This window comes from Mastomys coucha, unplaced genomic scaffold (assembly GCF_008632895.1).
Source record: "Mastomys coucha isolate ucsf_1 unplaced genomic scaffold, UCSF_Mcou_1 pScaffold20, whole genome shotgun sequence".
NCBI lineage: Eukaryota > Metazoa > Chordata > Mammalia > Rodentia > Muridae > Mastomys > Mastomys coucha.
The window spans coordinates 76591227-76608617 of NW_022196903.1; the positions used below are offsets into that span (position 1 = coordinate 76591227).

Genomic DNA, 17391 nt, shown 5'->3' on the forward strand with positions numbered 1-17391 from the left:
TTGAGACTGTGAGAGAGGGTCGTTCCTGGTGGAACTTAGGCTGAGGAGGAAGGTCAGCTGGTCTTCTCTGTCTCTCAGCTGACAGGCTTTAACCCTAGCATCTGGCTCCCAAGTCTTCACTGGTAAGATTGAGTGACTGAGATTTTGTTAACAACAGGTGTCAGTCTCAGTCAGCTCTGCCCTTAAGCAGCTATGGCATGGGGCAGATAGATCTGTCATTGTCCATCTATCTAAAGTTTCACCTATCTAAAGGTTCTGTGTTAGTTCCATTAACTTTGGAATGAAAATACTTTTAGGGCTGGAGAGATGGCTCAGCGGTTAAGAGCACTGACTGCTCTTCTGAAGGTCCTAAGTTCAAATCCCAGCAACCACATGGTGGCCCACAACCATCGATAACAAGATCTGATGCCCTCTTCTGGAGTATCTGCAGACAGCTACAGTGTACTTACATGTAATAAATAAATAAATCTTTAAAAACAAAAAAAACCCAAAACAACAACAACAAAATACTTTTAAAAGAAAACAAACAAACAAACAAAGAAAACCTAGCACCTGGGGCTTGAAAAAATGGCTCATTGGGTAAAACTGCTTACCACCAAGCTCCATGACTTCTTTGATCCCTGGGACCCTCATGGGGAAAGGCAAAAATAACCTCAAGTTGTGGTCTTCTGACATCCATGTACTTAAAAGTTGTATCTGCACGAATATGTACAGATTTCCCCCTTGTTACTATCCCCTAAATAATACATCTGTTGACATCATTTACATCATATTAGATGCAAGTTATTTAGAAAATATTTAAGATACACTGTAAGCCAAGTGTAGGTTGCATGTAAATACTACACATTTAGTTGAAGGCAATGCTTGGCTGTGTAAATCCTGAGGAAACCATGGCTGCATAGTGAGAGAGACCCTAAGTTGCTCATCAGTCAGTCTGAAGTGCAGTACTACCTCTGAACAGCTTCCAGACAGATGGAAATTCTTCTGTTTCCTGGGCTATAGGAGAGAAAATGCCTTTGTAGAGTTGGAGTTTCCAGAAAAGAGTGGTGGGCAAAGGGCTAAGATACAGTTCAGTGAAGTACAGCTGCTGCTTAGCGGATTCTCTTTCCACCCCTCATCCCCTCCCTGCCTCCAGTTTCACCCCCTAACACTAGATAAGAGAGAAACAAGGATAACGGGATTAGAAAAATTCCTGAATCTAATTTCTTGTGTTTCTTCTTTGACCATGGCTACTAACAAACAGTAGCCAACACCCCCAAATAACCAACAACCTCCAACCTTGCCTCTTGAGGCCCCCTCACCTTTATGTATCCTCTGAAAAGTTCCCAGAATTCTGTACATCACACAATCACAGAAATTTATCTGCAACTGACAAAACCACATTTCAGCTAGAGCATGAAGCAAACCATAGCTGCTGTGGTCAGTCTGAAGCAGTCCCGTACCCCTATACCTGGGATTAAAAGGAAAGCACATTCTTATAACATTTCTATGTTTTTTCAGGAAACAAAAATTCCAAAATTTTCAAAAATGTCACTACAGTACCTGCCTAGTATGCAAAAGTTCCTAGGTTGCTCTCTGGCACTATAAGTGAATGAGTGAATGAATGAGTGAGTGAGTGAATGAATGAATGAATGAGTGAATGAATGAGACTGGGCTATAGCTCAGTTGGCAGAGTGCTTGGCTCCCACTGAGTACACTAATCTCTTGTGTACTTGTAACCCAGCACCAGGAAGGTAGAGGCCGGAGGATCAGAAGTCCAAAGTCATTTTTGGATACACAGCAAGTTCCAGGCCAGTCAGGGATATAGGCTTTGTCTTAAACTTAAAAATCAATAAATAAAATTACAGGCTGAGTTACAGACTTGTCTGAAATTATAGAACTGCTTAAAGAAATAGGCCCTATCTATGGTTCCTTGTGAGTCCGCTCTAGGAAGAATGGAAGTACAGGATATGAATAGTGATATAGCTTAATTCATATACACTTGGGTTTTAAGCTAGCCCCTTCCCAGCTCTGTGGCTTGAACCCAGTTGTTTCCTAGGCCACGGTTTTTTTGCTACCAGTTTAGAGCTAGACAGTGATATGTAAAAGTAGCTTAATAGACCCTAGCTCCTGACACTCTGGAGGCTGAGGCAGGAGGCTATCACTATCAAGTTTGGGGACAGCCTGAGCTATATACAAGGCAAGGCTGTCTCAACCAACGTGTCTTTACATAGCAAGTTGGAAGAAAACCAAAACCTAAATAAACACATACCCCAAAGAGGGGAAAACTGGCTACAGTATGATTTTTTTAGAAAAATACTTTTTTTTCTTGTTTCTTGTTTTTTTGTTTTTGTTTTTCCGAGACAGAGTTTCTCTGTGTAGTTCTGGCTGTCCTGGAATTCACTCTGTAGACCAGAGAAATCCGCCTGCCTCTGCCTCCTGAGTGCTGGGATTAAAGGCGTGTGCCACCACCGCCCAGCTAGAAAAATACTTTTATGTATATATGTATGGATGAGTGTGCAGGTCCCAAAGAGGCCGTCAGATCCTGCGGACGTATTTGTTAGATGCCTGCCATGTTGGTTCTGGGAACTGAACTCCTATCCTCTGCAAGAGCAGCAAATACCGCTAAGTCATGTCTCCTGCTTCCTTCCTTCCTCTACTTTTTTTTTTTTTTTAAGACATGGTCTTACTGTGTATCCCAGGACAGCCTCGAATTCACAGAGATACTCCTGCCTCTGCCTCCTGAGTACTAGGATTAAAGCTGAGAGCCCGCCGGGCAGTGGTGGCGCACGCCTTTAATCCCAGCACTTGGGAGGCAGAGGCAGGTGGATTTCTGAGTTCGAGGCCAGCCTGGTCTACAGAGTGAGTTCCAGGACAGCCAGAGCTACACAGAGAAACCCTGTCTCGAAAAACCAAAAAAAAAAAAAAAAAGCTGAGAGCCCTCCAAGCCTGGCTTTTATTTTTTAACATTTTATTTGTATGTGCTTGCGAGTGTGTGTGCGTGTGTGTGTGTGTTTAAACGTGTGGAGGTGAGGAGCGATCACGCTACAGCGTACACGTGGAAGTCAGTGGGTGTATGCATATTTGTAAGTCACAGGACAACTTGTGGAAGTCTGTTTTCTTTCTCCCACGAAGCTGGGTACGGGGATCTAACTTAGGTCGTCAGCCTTGTGAGCAAGCGCCGTTACCGCTGAGCCATCTCTCCAGGTCACGATCAGTAGTTAGCACAAAACAAAACACAAGGGGCTCAGAATGCCATTGCTTCTCTCTCCTACCCCTTGAACTCACACCCACTGAGGCTTTGCACCGATCGAGTCCTTACTTCAATACGGAGTACAACCAGCCACAGCGCTTCCGGGTTTCGGGGCCGGACCTGACGCGTGAGGCGGGACTTCCGGTAGGCGGGGCGGGGCGCTCCGGGAGGCGCGGGGCGGAGGCTCAGTTCGCTGACCGCACGGTGGCAGCCGGGTTACGTACACTAGCTGCCCGCATGGCCCGGGGCGAGAGGCGACGGCGCGCTGCGGCCGCAGAGGGGGCGCGGCCGCTGGAGAGGGCGCGGGGTGGGAGCCGGCGGGATGGCAGGGCTGGTGGGGTGCGCGGCTCGGCCAGCGGCGCGGCCCTGGCCGTGGTGGTGTTGGCGCTGGCCTTCGGCCTGTCGGGGCGCTGGGTGCTGTCGTGGCTCCGTGTGCGCCGCGCGCTCACACTGTACCCCGCGTCGCCCGTGCTGCCGCCGGACTCCTCCAGTCCTGCCGTGGCCCCGGAACTCTTCTGGGGCACCTACCGCCCACATGTCTATTTCGGCATGAAGACTCGCAGCCCCAAACCACTGCTCACGGGTAACCCAGGGGCGGGTGAGTGGGGAGGACCCACCCAGCAGTCTTCAAAGACTTAAGACAGCATCTGTTGACTTACGTGACCATTCTACTTCCCAGGATTGATGTGGGCGCAGCAAGACGCCACCTCGAGGACCCCTCCCAAGCTCAGGCACACGTGTGAACAGGGAGACGGCGTGGGTCCCTATGGCTGGGAGTTCCACGATGGCCGCTCCTTCGGTCGGCAGCATATCCACGATGGGGCCTTAAGGCTCACCACTGAGTTCGTTAAGAGGCCCGGGGGTCAGCACGGAGGGGACTGGAGCTGGAGAGTGACCGTAGAGCCTCAGGTCAGGGCATCAGGATCTTCTTTGCTCAGCCCGGACTTCCCCATCCTCCCCTTTCAACAACAAATGCAGTATGGAATGGAGGTAGACAGCAGGGATATCAGCCTGGCTGACCATCTGAGCCTGTCCTTGTTTGTCAAGCAGATATCACAGTGACACCTAACTCAAAAGATTGAATGAAATAATCCAAGTATAATTCTAAAACCTCTTGTCATTTCCAGGAGGAACCCTGTTCAGGGCCCTTTGGCTCAGTCCACTGAGTGGATCTGCTTACCCTCAGTATTGACAGATGTATGTTTGCCACAGTTTATGTAATCCCTGCTAAGGCTGATTCTCAAAAGGTGGTTTTTCTGATGCTTTATTGTGTTCTTTGGTCACCCAGGCCTCAGGTACACCTTCCTTCCCTTTGGTGTCACTGTTCTTCTACGTGGTGACAGATGGGCAAGAGGTCCTACTACCAGAGATTGGAGCCAAAGGACAGTTGAAGTTCATCAGTGGGCACACCAGTGAACTTGGTGACTTCCGCCTTATACTTCTGCCACCAACCAGTCCAGGAGACACTGTCCCTAAGCATGGCAGGTAACTGGAGGATTGGTGCAGGGTGGTGCGGGGTTGCTTGGGATATTGGGATATTGATTAGCCTGGTTTCTATGACTTCCTCCTCACCTTCCTACCAACGGGACTGGCAAGACATCCGTTTCGTGAATAACACTCCTTATTTGTCTTCTTGTCTTCAAGCTACAATGTCTTCTGGTCCTCCAACCCAGGGCTGCCACTGCTCACAGATATGGTAAAGAGCCGCCTAAACGGCTGGTTTCCACACCAGCCCCCAGGAGCCCCTCGTGAACTCTACCTTGGCTTGCCTGGATCTCTGAAGTGGGAAGAGAGAGGCCCTAGTGGGCAAGGGCAGTTTTTGATACAGCAGGTGACACTGAAAGCCCCGTTCTCTGTGGAGTTTGTGTTTGAATCTGGCAGTGCCAGGACAGAAGGAAACCAAGCCTCTAGGCTGGTAGGCAGCCAGCTGACCCAGGCCCTGAAGAGCCATGCTGCAGCCTTCAAGGAGCGTTTTGAGAAGACCTTCCAGCTAAAGGAGAAGGGCCTGAGCCTTGAGGAGCAGGCTCTGGGTCAGGTTGCCCTCAGTGGCCTTCTTGGTGGGATTGGTTACTTCTACGGACAGGGTTTGGTGTTGCCAGACACTGGCATGGAAGGGTCTGAACAGAAAATGGACCCTGCTCTATTTCCACCTGTCCCTCTTTTCTCTGCAGTGCCTTCCCGGTCATTCTTCCCACGAGGCTTCCTCTGGGATGAAGGCTTTCACCAGCTAGTGGTCCAGAGTTGGGATCCCCACCTCACCCGGGAGGCCCTAGGACACTGGCTGGGGCTGCTCAATGCTGACGGCTGGATTGGGCGAGAGCAGATTCTGGGGGATGAGGCCAGAGCCCGAGTGCCCCCAGAATTCCTAGTGCAACGTGCAGCCCATGCCAACCCCCCAACCCTGCTCCTGCCAGTAGTACACATGCTAGAAGGCCGTGACCCTGATGACTTGGCCTTTCTCCGAAGGGCTTTCCCCCGCCTGTATGCTTGGTACTCTTGGCTTCATCAAAGTCAGGCAGGGCCAGTGCCGCTATCCTACCGCTGGCGGGGCAGGGACCTAGCTTTGCCTACTTTACTTAACCCTAAGACACTGCCGTCAGGCCTTGATGACTACCCCAGGGCCTCACATCCTTCTACAGCAGAGCGGCACCTGGACCTGCGATGCTGGATGGCATTGGGTGCCCGGGTGCTATCACAGCTTGCAGAACAGCTTGGGGAGACTGAAGCTGCTGCAGAGCTGGGCCCATTGGCTGCCTCTCTAAAAGAACCTGGAAGTCTTGATGAGCTGCACTGGGCTCCTGAGCTGGGGGTCTTTGCTGACTTTGGGAACCATACAAAAGCAGTACAGCTCAAGTCTAGGCCCCAACAGGGGCTGGTTAGGGTGGTAGGCAGGCCTCCACCTCGATTACAGTATGTGGATGCCCTGGGCTATGTCTCTCTTTTTCCTTTGCTGCTACAACTGCTGGATCCCAGCTCACCCCGCTTGGGATCCCTGCTGGACGTTCTAGCTGATAGTCGCCATCTCTGGAGCCCCTTTGGGCTGCGCTCTCTTTCAGCTTCCAGCCTTTTTTATAAGCAGTATAATACTGAACACGATCCACCTTACTGGCGGGGTGCTGTGTGGCTGAATATTAATTACCTTGCTTTGGGGGCACTACACCACTATGGGCATGTGGAGGGTCCTTACAAGGTTCAGGCTGCCAAACTCTACCATGCACTGCGGGCCAATGTAGTGAGAAATGTCCGGCAGCAATACCAGGCTACTGGGTTTCTATGGGAACAGTACAGTGACCAGGACGGGCAGGGCATGGGTTGCCGCCCCTTCCAAGGATGGACCAGTCTTGTCTTACTGATCATGGCTGAAGAGTACTAACTGGACAGAAGGAAAGCTAGGCCATTTGTGTCACTTGGAATATGCAGACAAGGGCTTGGGGTTTCTGGTCTCATTGTTTCAGATCTTGTAAGCTCATCTCAGGTGTCTCCTTATTGTCATCCCATACAGCTCTGGGGTGAACGTGAACTCAAAGAGTCTATTTTTCTAAATAAACTGGAAAACAACCTAACTGACCTTGCTTTGGGCAGTTTTGCTTTGGGGCTGCCTTCTATCCTCAGGTAAGGTGATTATGGACCCTGCTTCTTCCCTCCACGGCCCGGTGTAGTTAGGAGACATGCAGTGAGTTGAAGTCTATTCTACCCAAAACCACAAGCAGCTGGTTCATGTCTCTTTAATGAGATTAAAGGCTCCTGTGTATGTTTTGGGAGTGAGTAAAGATAGCACAGTCCTCGGTACTGCCCCTCTTCAGGGCTCCAGCCCTTTCAGGCGTGTTCTAGGAGGGCGGGGAGGGTCCCACATGGAGGACTGCAGTTGAAACCAGGGCTGAATCCTGGTGGCCAAGTAATACCCAGTTTCCCTCTTGAAACTACTTATGGGATGTCCCCATAACTAGAAGCCAGCCCCACGGGGGGAACCTGGGACATAGAATCAGGGGGCACTGCACAAGGGGAATGGTCCTCCAGATCTGGTTGGGTAGCACTAGCCCTCACTTCCTTGACTGGCTCCCCTTCACTGCAGTTAGGACAAGGGCAGAGCTCAATACCGGAATCACCAGTCAGGTGACGATAGCGGCAAGAAGGGGGTATGTGGACTGGGCTCAAGCCTGTCCTGTGCTCACCCTCCTGATGAGGGAGAGCACTCTGGTGGGAGGAAACACCTTCTACATTTGTCCCCTCCAAGTGGGCAGAGCAGCTGGATTCAGAAGAGCAGAGGGTGCATTCATTGGAAGTAGACAAAGGGTGACCAGGGTCCATAGTGTAAGGAGGTGGCGGAGTGCCTGGGTGGTGAACCACATCCTCATAGGCTGGGGGTTTGAAGGCGCTGAGGAGGCCTGTAAGAGAGAAAACAGCATGGATGACTGAAGGGCCTGAGCTAGAAGATCTCTCCTTTTAGGGGAAAGAGAGCTCTGAAATGTCTCCCAGTGGAAGTGTGGGGTGGTTGAGGGTCCTGGCTTGGGATGGGCTACTGGTTCTGCACCCAGGAGCCTCAAGTCACTCACGAAGGTCAAGCAGTGAACCAGTTGGAACAGGGCCAGCCCCGTGGCATGCCCCATGGTAAGCCAACAAGTTGATTTCACGCTGCCGCTGTTGCTGTTGCAGCCTGAGTTTAGCTCTTCGGTGGCGGAAGGCACAACAACAGCTAAAGAGGATGAGGACAGTCCAAAGCAGCCAGAACCCTGTGGGAGGCAAAGAGGGCACAACTCAGATTACCACCTTAGATCCGAGCTGAGTTCAGAAATCCAAGGGAGGATGGGCAGGGAACCTGAGATGGATCCCTTTGAAGACTCACACCAGAGTTCATAGTAGTAGGTGCAGCAGCCAGTCTCCCCACAGCAATGACCACTCTCACAGAGGTAGGGCTGGGTATTCACTCCTGGGCACAGCTCTCGAAGCTGGAGGCAAGGAGGCACTAAGAACTAGGGGATTCTACCCAAGGCCCTGTCCACCCCCACCTCCTGCATGCACATATACAATCCCACCCTCGAGCCGACCTAGCTTGGAAGGATGGCACGGGGATGCTAAAAGGAGTGTCTATATGTAGGGCTATCAGTATGGAAGATTTAAAATAGCCAGAAACTAGTGTAGAAAGTAAAGTGTAAATACAGAGAAGGTGATATCAGTTCTTTAAACCCAAGACTTTTCTCACATAAGCCTGGCCCCAAGGGTGTTTTTTGGGAAGGTAATGTTTTAAAAGAAACAAAACATAGTATGACAATGGGTAGGAATTTAAGGCCATTTCCAAAGCTAAAAAGCTTTCAACATTTCCCACCCTAAAGGTCTGCCTCCCACACCCGCAAGATAGATTTTTTTTTTCCACCCCTGGGTCTCAAGCTCCCTAGGGTAAAGGAGGAACAGTGTGAGACCCAGAGCAGTGTTCCCAACCAGATGGGATTGCTGTGGATGATAAAGGATGGCATCCAGGGCGCGAGTCTGGCTTCCAGCTCGTCTCCAAATTGCTCCCTCAAGAGAAGATGCTGCCGGACTCTGCTGTGACAATAGGCACATAGAAAAACATCACAAACAACTGCTGCAAGACAGAGGGAGCCTCCCTGGGGTTTTCACTACGCCTCTGGTAACTGGAGAGCCAATGCGGGCGGGCTTGCATTGCAACCATAAGATGGGGTCTAAGAGGCTGCAGGTAAAGTCAACTGCGTCTACGTAATAAGTTTAGACAAAGAGTAGAATGGTCATGTTCAGGAACTTCATAGTACCTTTGGCTCCATGAGCTCCTCCCCCACCCCGGACAGGAAGTGACAGGAAAGGGGAAAGAGAAATAAATGGCTGTCGTGAGATAAGCTTTAGAGCTGCTGGGATACCTGCTGTTGCGGCGCCTGAAGTGCCCCCCAGGCCTCTTCGCTGCTGTTCCTGCTGCTGGCCTGAGCCATGCCTCCACCTACAGACCCCTGAAGACCACAGCCTCCTCCACCGCCAGCTGCCCCGCCCCTGCCACCTCTGCCGCCACTTCCATGGTCCCTGCCCGGCCCATTGCCACCGGTGCCACCATCGCTCCGTGGCCGGAGCTCCCGGCCGGGGAGAGCACCTCCAAAGGACACAGTTGCCCAGTCCAGCCAATCAGAATCGTTAACTGACAGATCGGCCAATAGGAACCGGTCACAGGTTTCTCCCTCTGCCCAATCTGCAGCGGCGCCTGTGCCGCTCTCCCAGACAACAAGAACTCACACAGACAAAGACAGGGGAAAGGCTCGACCAAATGCCTGATTGACAGCAACAATAGCCAGTATGGACAACAGAACAAGCTTTGACTTATCAGCCAATGAACGGCCGTCCAGGAGCACAAACTTTTTCGCCGATTGGCTGAATGACTTCACACGCGCAGGTTCAGAGTCCACCGGCTTCCCAGTCCAGCAATTCTATACGAGCCGAGGCACCGCATGAAATTTAATAGAGTCGGGGAGAGCGGGAAAGCGGCGTGGGAGATGTCTTAGGTGGCCAGGAGTGGGGACCCCGGGCCCTCGGGTCCTCCCAGCCGTAGCTGCAGGTTGATGCGGTAGCACTGTAGACTGCAAAGGGCCTGGCCCGTGCGGGAGCAGGCATAACGACGTGGGTGGGGGCAGCCGGGGACAGAGCAGCGTGGTGCGGGGCCCGATGGGGCAGGCCGCTGGGCCACTGCCGCGGGTGTGGGAACGCCGGGAGGAAAAGACAAGGTGGAGCCCTGTGCCCCGCTGCTATAGCGCACCATGGGTGCAGGGGCCGGGGCAGCCGCCCGTCCTCCGCGCCGCTCTCCCCGCGCCGCCCCACGCCCCCCACGCCCGCTAGGAGCGGCCGTCTTGGTAAGGCGCTCAATTGTCTGATTTTTGTGCTCTTCGGCCCGCCTCGCCGCCTGTAGACGCCGCTTCCGTGCACGCTCCTCACGTTTCAGCAGCATCTCTTCCGTGAGGGCAGGGGCTGGGCAGCCCCCAGCCACTGGCAGAGGCAGAGTCTGGGACGGCTGACTCCGCGCCTTCTGGAGCAGGGCTCGCTGGGGAAAATAGAGAGGATATCTAAGAACCGAATGCCGAGGTCCCCAAATCAAGGGATGAGAAAGATAGGAAATGGAAGGTGTAGTGTTGACCAAATCATTGTTTTTTGGGGTCACCCACTCCCATTTTCGTTTGTTTTTGTTTTAAGACGGTCTCACTATATAACTCTAGTTGCCCTGTAACTCAGTATGTAGACCAGGGCCAGCCAGCCTCGTACTCATATACTCTTGCCTCTGTCTCCCAGGTGCTGGGATCAAAGGCTTGTGCTACTCACCTCATCTTTGGGGACCCTTAATACCACACTTTCTCTTCCCAGGGCTCCTGACTCTCAGCTCCAAAGGAGAAAACAAAAGTATTGTACCCTGCCTGCCCCATGTGCCCAAACTGTAGCACCCTTGTGTAGGTTTTTGTTGTTGCTGTTGTTTTAAATATTATCTCAGTAGAGAGCATCAACTTGGATTCGGCTCAAACCAAAAATTATCCTGGATTTCTTTTTTTCTCCCAAAAGCTACTTCTAAAATCCATCCAGGATTCAGTGCGGGTTTCTTCGTTCTGTTACTACCTTCTTTTTGACTCTAGCCATCACGAGCTCTCCTAGTCTCTACATTCCATGCCCCTCTCCCAATTTATTGATTGATTGAGACAGGCTATCTCTATGTATTTTTACATGCCTCAGCACTTGTAACCATCCTCCTGTCTTTCAAGTTCTGGGATCCAGGCCTGCACCACGACAGCCTACCTTTCACAGGTTCCTACAGAAATCTGTTAGCACTATGAAGCTTCACACTAAGTAATCGACAAAGTAATTAAGTCAGCTATGTCACTTGTCAGCATATGTCCCACTGGTGACTGAGCCACATTCTCCTGGGTCTCTGTATCTGTGGGCTCTACGTCAGCTGGCCTCTTTGACTGAGAAGCTCTTCTGGAAGTGGAAATGTCATCTCTTCAAAGGCATTCCAGATTGGAAAGACTCAGCAGTGAAGAGCACTGGCCCTCTTGCACAGGACTCTCACTTAGTTCCCTGCACCTACACGGCAGCTCGCAACTGTGTGTAAATCTAGCTCGGGAGTTCTGATGACCTCTGGCCTGGCCTCCATGAGCAACAGGCACATACTCATACACATAAAATAAATACAATTTATCTTTAAAACAAAAGAGAACAATGATCTATTCTCCACAACTACCCTAATGTTTGTCTTGCCAATTTCTACTTTAGCATTCCTATTTCTTGTAGATTTTTTTTTTTAAAGATTTACTTGTTTTATTTCTATGAGCACTCTGTAGCTATCTTCAGACACACCAGAAGAGGGCATTGGATCCCATTACAGATGGTTGTGAGCCATCATGTAGTTGCTAGGAATTGAACTCAGGACCTCTGGAAGAGCAGTCAGTGCTCTTAACCACTGAGCCATCTCTCCAGCCCTATTTCCTATAGTTTTAAAAAGTTACTTAGGAGCTGTATGTGGCAGCACACACCTTTAATTCCATTCTAGCACTAGAGGGCAAAGGCAAGCATGTCCCTGTGTGTTTCAGGCCAGTCAGGACTTAAATACTAAGATCCCAATTCAAAAAAGAAAAAAAATCATTTACCATCGCTCAGCATGCACTTGAATATCTGCCCCCCTTTTCTTTCCTGTTCCTCTCATTGCCTATGAAACAGCAAGTTCTCCGTATGTGTCTGTTGAGTGAATAAAGACAGAATTAACTTACCTGTCTTGCAGTAAGCAGCCGCTCATTGATCTCCTTCTTGAGGTCTCCGTTGTCATCCAGTTCTCCCTTCTCCAGGGCATCTAACCACCTCTGTTCCTCCTCTTCCTCCTGGCCCTCCAGATCCCCTGGGAGGTCCCGAAGTGGGGAGGGGGACAGATTACTGTCTTCATCTGGGTAGGAAAGTTGAAGAAAAGTACAACATTAATTTAGTGAAGTTGGTTCTAGGACACTGAGAATTCTCAGAACCCACCCTCTTCCTTTTGCTGGTTATAAATGAGCAACCCGGCTTTCCCACCTCCATGGTCTTCTCACCCAGCCAGGCTCGGTACTGCTCCAGAGGCACGCCTTCCATAGGTTCCTCTTCATTATCCACTACCATCAGAGGAGAAGGTGATCGAGGCCCCTCAGGAATCACAGTGAAAGTGGGGACACTGCAGAGAAAAAACACTACTCTAAAGTGAACAAGCGGCTCTCTCCTACTCTGGAGCTACAAACAGCTTTCCCGACCTGCTGGGATTCCTATTGCCTTAACTTGGACCCTGAAGCCAAAGTTCATTTTTTTTTTTTTCCTTTTGGTTTTTCGAGACAGGGTTTCTCTGTATAGCCCTGGCTGTACTGGAACTCACTCTGTAGACCAGGCTGGCCTCGAACTCAGAAATCCACCTGTCTCTGCCTCCCAAGTGCTGGGATTAAAGGCATGTGCCACCACTTTTCTATTTTCCAGAAAGCCAAGCCCACCTGCTGCGGAATTTTCCCCGAGTTAAATACTTGATCTCACCTCTTGGTGCCCAGGACCTGTCCACCCAGCTTGATTTTAAGTTTAAGTTGGGGCTTGGCAGGAGCCTGCAGCGTCGGTCCGGCCTCCTCTTCCTGATGGTGCTTTTTCTTGTGTTTCTTTTTATGTTTCTTGTGTTTTTTCTTGTGTATTCCGTGGCCGTGGGCACCTGCCAGGCTCAACTCCAGCGTTTCTCCTGCAGAAGGAGAGCCTGTCAGAGGTATTCCATCAAACAGTGACAGGGGAAGATCTGACTAACCTAACAATTCAACTGAGTCCAACTCTTCCCACGTTATTAGCTGTTACCATAACAACAGCACCGCCTCGCTCCTTCCCACCTGTGGCGGGTTGGTCTGGCTCTACCGAGTGAGAGTGACTCCCTTTTCAAGATCACCTAAGTTAGAGCCACCCGCGCTTACCTGGCTCGGGGGCCTCCATAGCCCCAGACGTGCTCCCGCGCCGCCACAGCTTGCTCATGGGGTCCTGCAAAGGGAGAGGACTGGAAACCGTCGGGACACAAGCCGACATGCCTTTTCCGCCCCGCGGAAGAACGGAATACAGCAAAATAATCGGCTACTTCCGGTGCCTGGCAACCATATTTGTGCGTGGTACGCCTTACAGCCAAAAAAATACTCCGGTAAGAAACAAGGTCCTTTCCGAATAAAAGTTCCGGCATTGCTAGGCACTTTCCTGGCATACCAGACTTAAAAAGGATTATGAGTTCGAGGCCAGCCTTAATGCCATCCTGTTCTCAAAACAAAAGTTCAAAGCCTCTAGGAGGCTGGAAAGGCCACAAAAAAGGTACGGTTTTCCCCTGACTTGGACTCCCTATATTAGATTCCAGACCTGTTCTGTCTTCCTCTCTGTGTGTTGCTGACTATTCTCTGTCTTTCCATCTTTTCTTTGTCTGTCCCTCCCTCCCCCTCCCCCTACCCACTAACCCCATTCTCATTGGTAGGCAAAGAGGAGCTACTTCATTACGGTGCATCTTTATTGTAAACACTAAGCTTCTCAACTAAGAAAAGTTGTGAAATAATAAGATTGACATAGAATTTAGATTCCAGAGAACAGTTACATTGTAAAGAATACAAGGATCCCTCTAATGAGGGACCTAAATAAATTTGCTACATCCCTGAACTGCGAAGTACAGAAGCTAGTTAACTTTAACAAAACCAGACCTAGAAAGGTAGGAAACTGGTGTGAGAAATTGCTGGTGTATGGTTGGGAAACGAGGGAGGTGGGAGACCTTTGTTTTGTTTTGTTTTTGTTGTTTGAGAAGGAGTCTCACTTTGTACCCCCAGGTTGGCTTATGTAACCCAGACTGCTGTCAATTCATGCACTCTCCTTCAGCCTTCCTGGGGCTGGGATCACAGGCATTAATAAGCTTTGCTGACATTTTTCACATGTCCTTTTCCCCCTTTGAATTTTGTATAAAATTTGTAAATGTTTTTCTTTATCTTCTAATTATTTTATAAGTAGTTTTTAAAACAGAGTTGAATATGCCAGTAACTAAGAAAAAAAATCCTAAAAAATTTGATTCAGGGGCTAGCGAGATGGCTCAGCGGTTAAGAGCACTGACTGCTCTTCCAAAGGTCCTGAGTTCAAATCCCAGCAACCACATAGTGGCTCACAACCACCCACAATGGGATCTGATACCCTCTTCTGGTGCATCTGAAGTCAGCTACAGTGTACTTATAAAATAATAAATAAATCTTTAAAAAATTTTTTGATTCAGGGCTGGAGAGATATCTCCATAGTTAAGAAAGCACACAAATCTCGCAGAGAACCCAAATTCACTTTCCATCACCCACATCAGGCAGCTCGATGCTGCTTGTAACTCCATCTCTAAAGAAATCTGATAGCTCTGGTCTGTGCCAGCACCTGCACTCAAGTGTATATAGGCAGACACTGACACACACCTGCATAGCATTTTTTAAAATGATCTGAATGGGACTAGAGAGATGACTCATCAGTTAAGAGCACTTGCTGCCCTTTTGGAGGACCCTGGTTTGGGTCTCAGGACCCACATAGCTTCTCCCAAACATCACTAACTCCAGTTTCAGATCTGGATGCTGCTTCTGGCCTCCTCAGGTCTTCTGCAAGGGCAGCAAGTCTTATTAACAGCTGAGCCACCTCTCCAGCCCCTTGATTCTCTTGATTCTCTTGATTCTATTTATTTATTTATTTATTTATTTATTTATTTATTTATTCATTTATACATTCATTTTTGAAACATGGCTTCTCTGTGCAGCCCTGGCTATTTATTTGTTTATTTGCTTGTTTGTTTGGCAGGATTTCTCTGTGTAACCTTGGCTGTCTTTGAAGCTCACCTTTTAAACCGGGCTGGCCTCAAACTCAGAGATTCCCTTGCCTCTGCCTCCCAAGTTCTGAGATTAAAGATGTGTGTCATCACACCCAGCTTTCTTGATTCTTTTTTTTTTTTTTTTTTGGTTTTTCAAGACAGGGTTTCTCTGTATAGCCCTGGCTGTCCTGGAGCTCACTTTATAGACCAGGCTGACCTCGAACTTAGAAATCCACCTGCCTCTGCCTCCCAAGTGCTGGGACTAAAGGCATGCGCCACCACCGCCCAGCGATTCTTTTCATTTAAGATTTATTTATTTAAAATATATGCAGCATTCAGCCTCTGTGTATGCCTGCAGGCCAGAAGAGGGCACTAGATCTCATTATAGGTAGTTATGAACCACCATGTGGTTGCTGGGACTTGAACTCAGGACCTCTGGAAGAGCAGTGTTATTAACCTCCAAACCATCTCTCCAGCCCCCTTGAATCTGTTTTTAAAAGTATCATGTAGTAGTATCTGCTTAGAAAAGATTGAGGAATATACAATGTGCTACTAATGATTGTCTTTAGAAGTTAGAGTTAAGGATCTTTTGATTTGAACTCACTCTGTAGTTCTGTCTGGCCTCAAACTCAGAGATTCACTGGCTTCCGCCTCCCGAGTGCTGGGATTAAAGGTTTGCACCACCACACCTGGCCTTTTTTATTTATATTTTTCAGACAGGATCTTATAAATTCCAGACTGGTCTTAACTTTGTAGTATAGCTGAAGATGACCTTGAATTTCTGACTCTCCTGCCTCTACTTCCCCAGTGTGACAATTACAGATATGCACCATTATACCTGGTCCCATAGAATGCTGGGTATGGAGCCTGGGCTTCATGTGTGCTAGACAAGCATTCTACCAACAGACATAACCATTTGTAATGTTTGTTTTTTAAGTTTATCGGGTACACCAAGGACAGTGGGCTGGGTATAGCAAGAATAACATCTGCATTTTGGAAAACTAATTTATGGAGGCCTTTCTAGAATATATTGGGGTGTTTAGCTACATGACTGTTCTGCAGGGAAGGTTCTATTGTTTCTATTCTATAAATAAGGAAACTGAGGCTCAGAGACACAAAGCGCTTTGGTCAGAAACACGCAGGCAGGGGAGAAGCAGTGCCTTAAGCACCAGGCAGAGGCTTCCTGACTCTAGTCTCGACTGTCTCCTCTGTGTCCTGATGTCCAGCAGGGAGGAAGCGAATGAAAACTAGCTTCTTTTTCGTTTTGGGGCTTTTTGTTTGTTTGTTTGTAACTTTGTCTTGTTTAGTGTGGAAATATAAAGACTAAGAGGAATTTTACCTTCTGAAGGAGTTCTCAAGCCTTGTTTTAAATTTTCATGAAAAAAATTAAATTTATAGTATTTGAGTAGACTCATATATTTGAATGCTCAGTTACTAGGGAGTGAAACTTTTTGAAAGGATTAGAAGGAGTACGAGGAAGTATGGCCTTGTTGGAGGAAGTGTTATCATTGTGAATGGGTTTTGAAGTTTCAAACATCCATCCATGCCAGGACCAGGCACTTTCTGCTGTCTTCAGATGAGAATGTAGAAATCTCAGCTACTTCTCCAGCACCATGCCTGCCTGCTTGCCAAGTTGCTTCCAGCCATATGATAAACTAAATGATGGACTAAACCTCTGATACTGTGAGCAAGCCCTAAATTAAATACTTTCTTTAATAAGAGTTGCCTCGGGGGCTGGAGAGATGACTCAGCGGTTAAGAGCACTGGCTGCTCTTCCAGAAGTCCTGAGTTCAATTCCCAGCAACCACAAGACTCACAACCATCTATAGTTGGATCTGATGCCCTCTTCTGGTGTGTCTGAAGATAGCAACAGTGTAATTATATACATAAAATAAATCTTAAAATAAAAAAAGAGTTGCCTTGGACATGGTGTCTCTTCACAACAATAGAAGAGTGACTAGGATATATAGAAAATAGTGCAAGAACAGTAAAAAGGGGCTGGAGAGATGGCTCAGTGATTAGGAGTACTGACTGCTCTTCTGAAGGTCCTGAGTTCAAATCCCCACAACCACATGGCTCACAACCATCCATAATGAGATCTGTTGCCCTCTTCTGGAGTGTCTGAAGATAGCTACAGTGTACTTACATATAATAAATGAAGAAATCCTTTGTTTGTTTGGGGTTTTTTTGTTTTATCGAGACAGGGTTTCTCTGTATAGCCCTAGCTGTCTTGAAACTCACTCTGTAGAACAGGTTGGCCTCGAACTCAGAAATCTGCCTGTCTCTGCCTCCCAAGCTGGGAGCAAAGGTATGTGCCACCACTGCCTGGCATGAATAA

The 17391-nt window shown here is 48.8% G+C and overlaps 3 protein-coding genes across 6 annotated transcripts; 1 reads left to right on the forward strand and 2 right to left on the reverse strand.

Moving 5' to 3' along the window:
* The first annotated feature begins 3373 nt into the window (after nt 1–3373).
* On the forward strand, nt 3374–6795 carry Mogs (mannosyl-oligosaccharide glucosidase). The gene is made up of 4 exons (XM_031382274.1): nt 3374–3815; nt 3912–4141; nt 4521–4717; nt 4877–6795. The coding sequence occupies exons 1-4, from the start codon at nt 3470–3472 to the stop codon at nt 6603–6605; spliced, it is 2502 nt and encodes an 833-aa protein (XP_031238134.1). The 5' UTR covers nt 3374–3469; the 3' UTR covers nt 6606–6795.
* Nucleotides 6796–6941: 146 nt separating this feature from the next.
* On the reverse strand, nt 6942–9369 carry Wbp1 (WW domain binding protein 1). 3 transcript variants are annotated; one of them, XM_031382278.1, is made up of 5 exons: nt 9103–9369; nt 8669–8770; nt 8076–8178; nt 7786–7962; nt 6942–7617 (listed from the first exon to the last, which is right to left on the reverse strand). In XM_031382278.1, exons 1-5 carry the CDS (start codon nt 9169–9171, stop codon nt 7157–7159), a joined length of 912 nt encoding a protein of 303 aa, XP_031238138.1. In that variant the 5' UTR covers nt 9172–9369; the 3' UTR covers nt 6942–7156. The 3 variants fall into 3 exon arrangements, with proteins under 3 accessions (XP_031238138.1, XP_031238137.1, XP_031238139.1); XM_031382277.1 differs by having other exon boundaries at nt 8669–8773; XM_031382279.1 differs by lacking the exon at nt 8669–8770.
* A 114-nt stretch (nt 9370–9483) lies between these two features.
* Nucleotides 9484–13341, reverse strand: Ino80b (INO80 complex subunit B). 2 transcript variants are annotated; one of them, XM_031382276.1, is made up of 5 exons: nt 13171–13341; nt 12755–12947; nt 12289–12407; nt 11977–12146; nt 9484–10265 (listed from the first exon to the last, which is right to left on the reverse strand). In XM_031382276.1, exons 1-5 carry the CDS (start codon nt 13277–13279, stop codon nt 9729–9731), a joined length of 1128 nt encoding a protein of 375 aa, XP_031238136.1. In that variant the 5' UTR covers nt 13280–13341; the 3' UTR covers nt 9484–9728. The 2 variants fall into 2 exon arrangements, with proteins under 2 accessions (XP_031238136.1, XP_031238135.1); XM_031382275.1 differs by having other exon boundaries at nt 12755–12962.
* Nucleotides 13342–17391: the final 4050 nt, after the last annotated feature.

Bases quoted from the DNA above. Each gene is read 5' to 3' on its own strand.
- Mogs (XM_031382274.1), top strand. From the start codon at position 3,470: ATGGCCCGGGGCGAGAGGCGACGGCGCGCTGCGGCCGCAGAGGGGGCG. The intron at 3,816-3,911 runs GTAACCCAGGGG...TCTACTTCCCAG, and splicing joins CCCCAAACCACTGCTCACGG to GATTGATGTGGGCGCAGCAA. The intron at 4,718-4,876 runs GTAACTGGAGGA...CTTGTCTTCAAG, and splicing joins ACTGTCCCTAAGCATGGCAG to CTACAATGTCTTCTGGTCCT.
- Wbp1 (XM_031382277.1), bottom strand. From the start codon at position 9,171: ATGGCTCAGGCCAGCAGCAGGAACAGCAGCGAAGAGGCCTGGGGGGCA. The intron at 8,179-8,668 runs GTTGGGAACACT...CCTTGCCTCCAG, and splicing joins ATCCACAGCAATCCCATCTG to CTTCGAGAGCTGTGCCCAGG. The intron at 7,618-7,785 runs GTGAGTGACTTG...TCTCTCTTACAG, and splicing joins TGGTTCACTGCTTGACCTTC to GCCTCCTCAGCGCCTTCAAA.
- Ino80b (XM_031382275.1), bottom strand. From the start codon at position 13,279: ATGTCGGCTTGTGTCCCGACGGTTTCCAGTCCTCTCCCTTTGCAGGAC. The intron at 12,408-12,754 runs GTGAGATCAAGT...TTTTCTCTGCAG, and splicing joins CAGGTCCTGGGCACCAAGAG to TGTCCCCACTTTCACTGTGA. The intron at 10,266-11,976 runs GTAAGTTAATTC...TATTTTCCCCAG, and splicing joins GGCTGCTTACTGCAAGACAG to CGAGCCCTGCTCCAGAAGGC.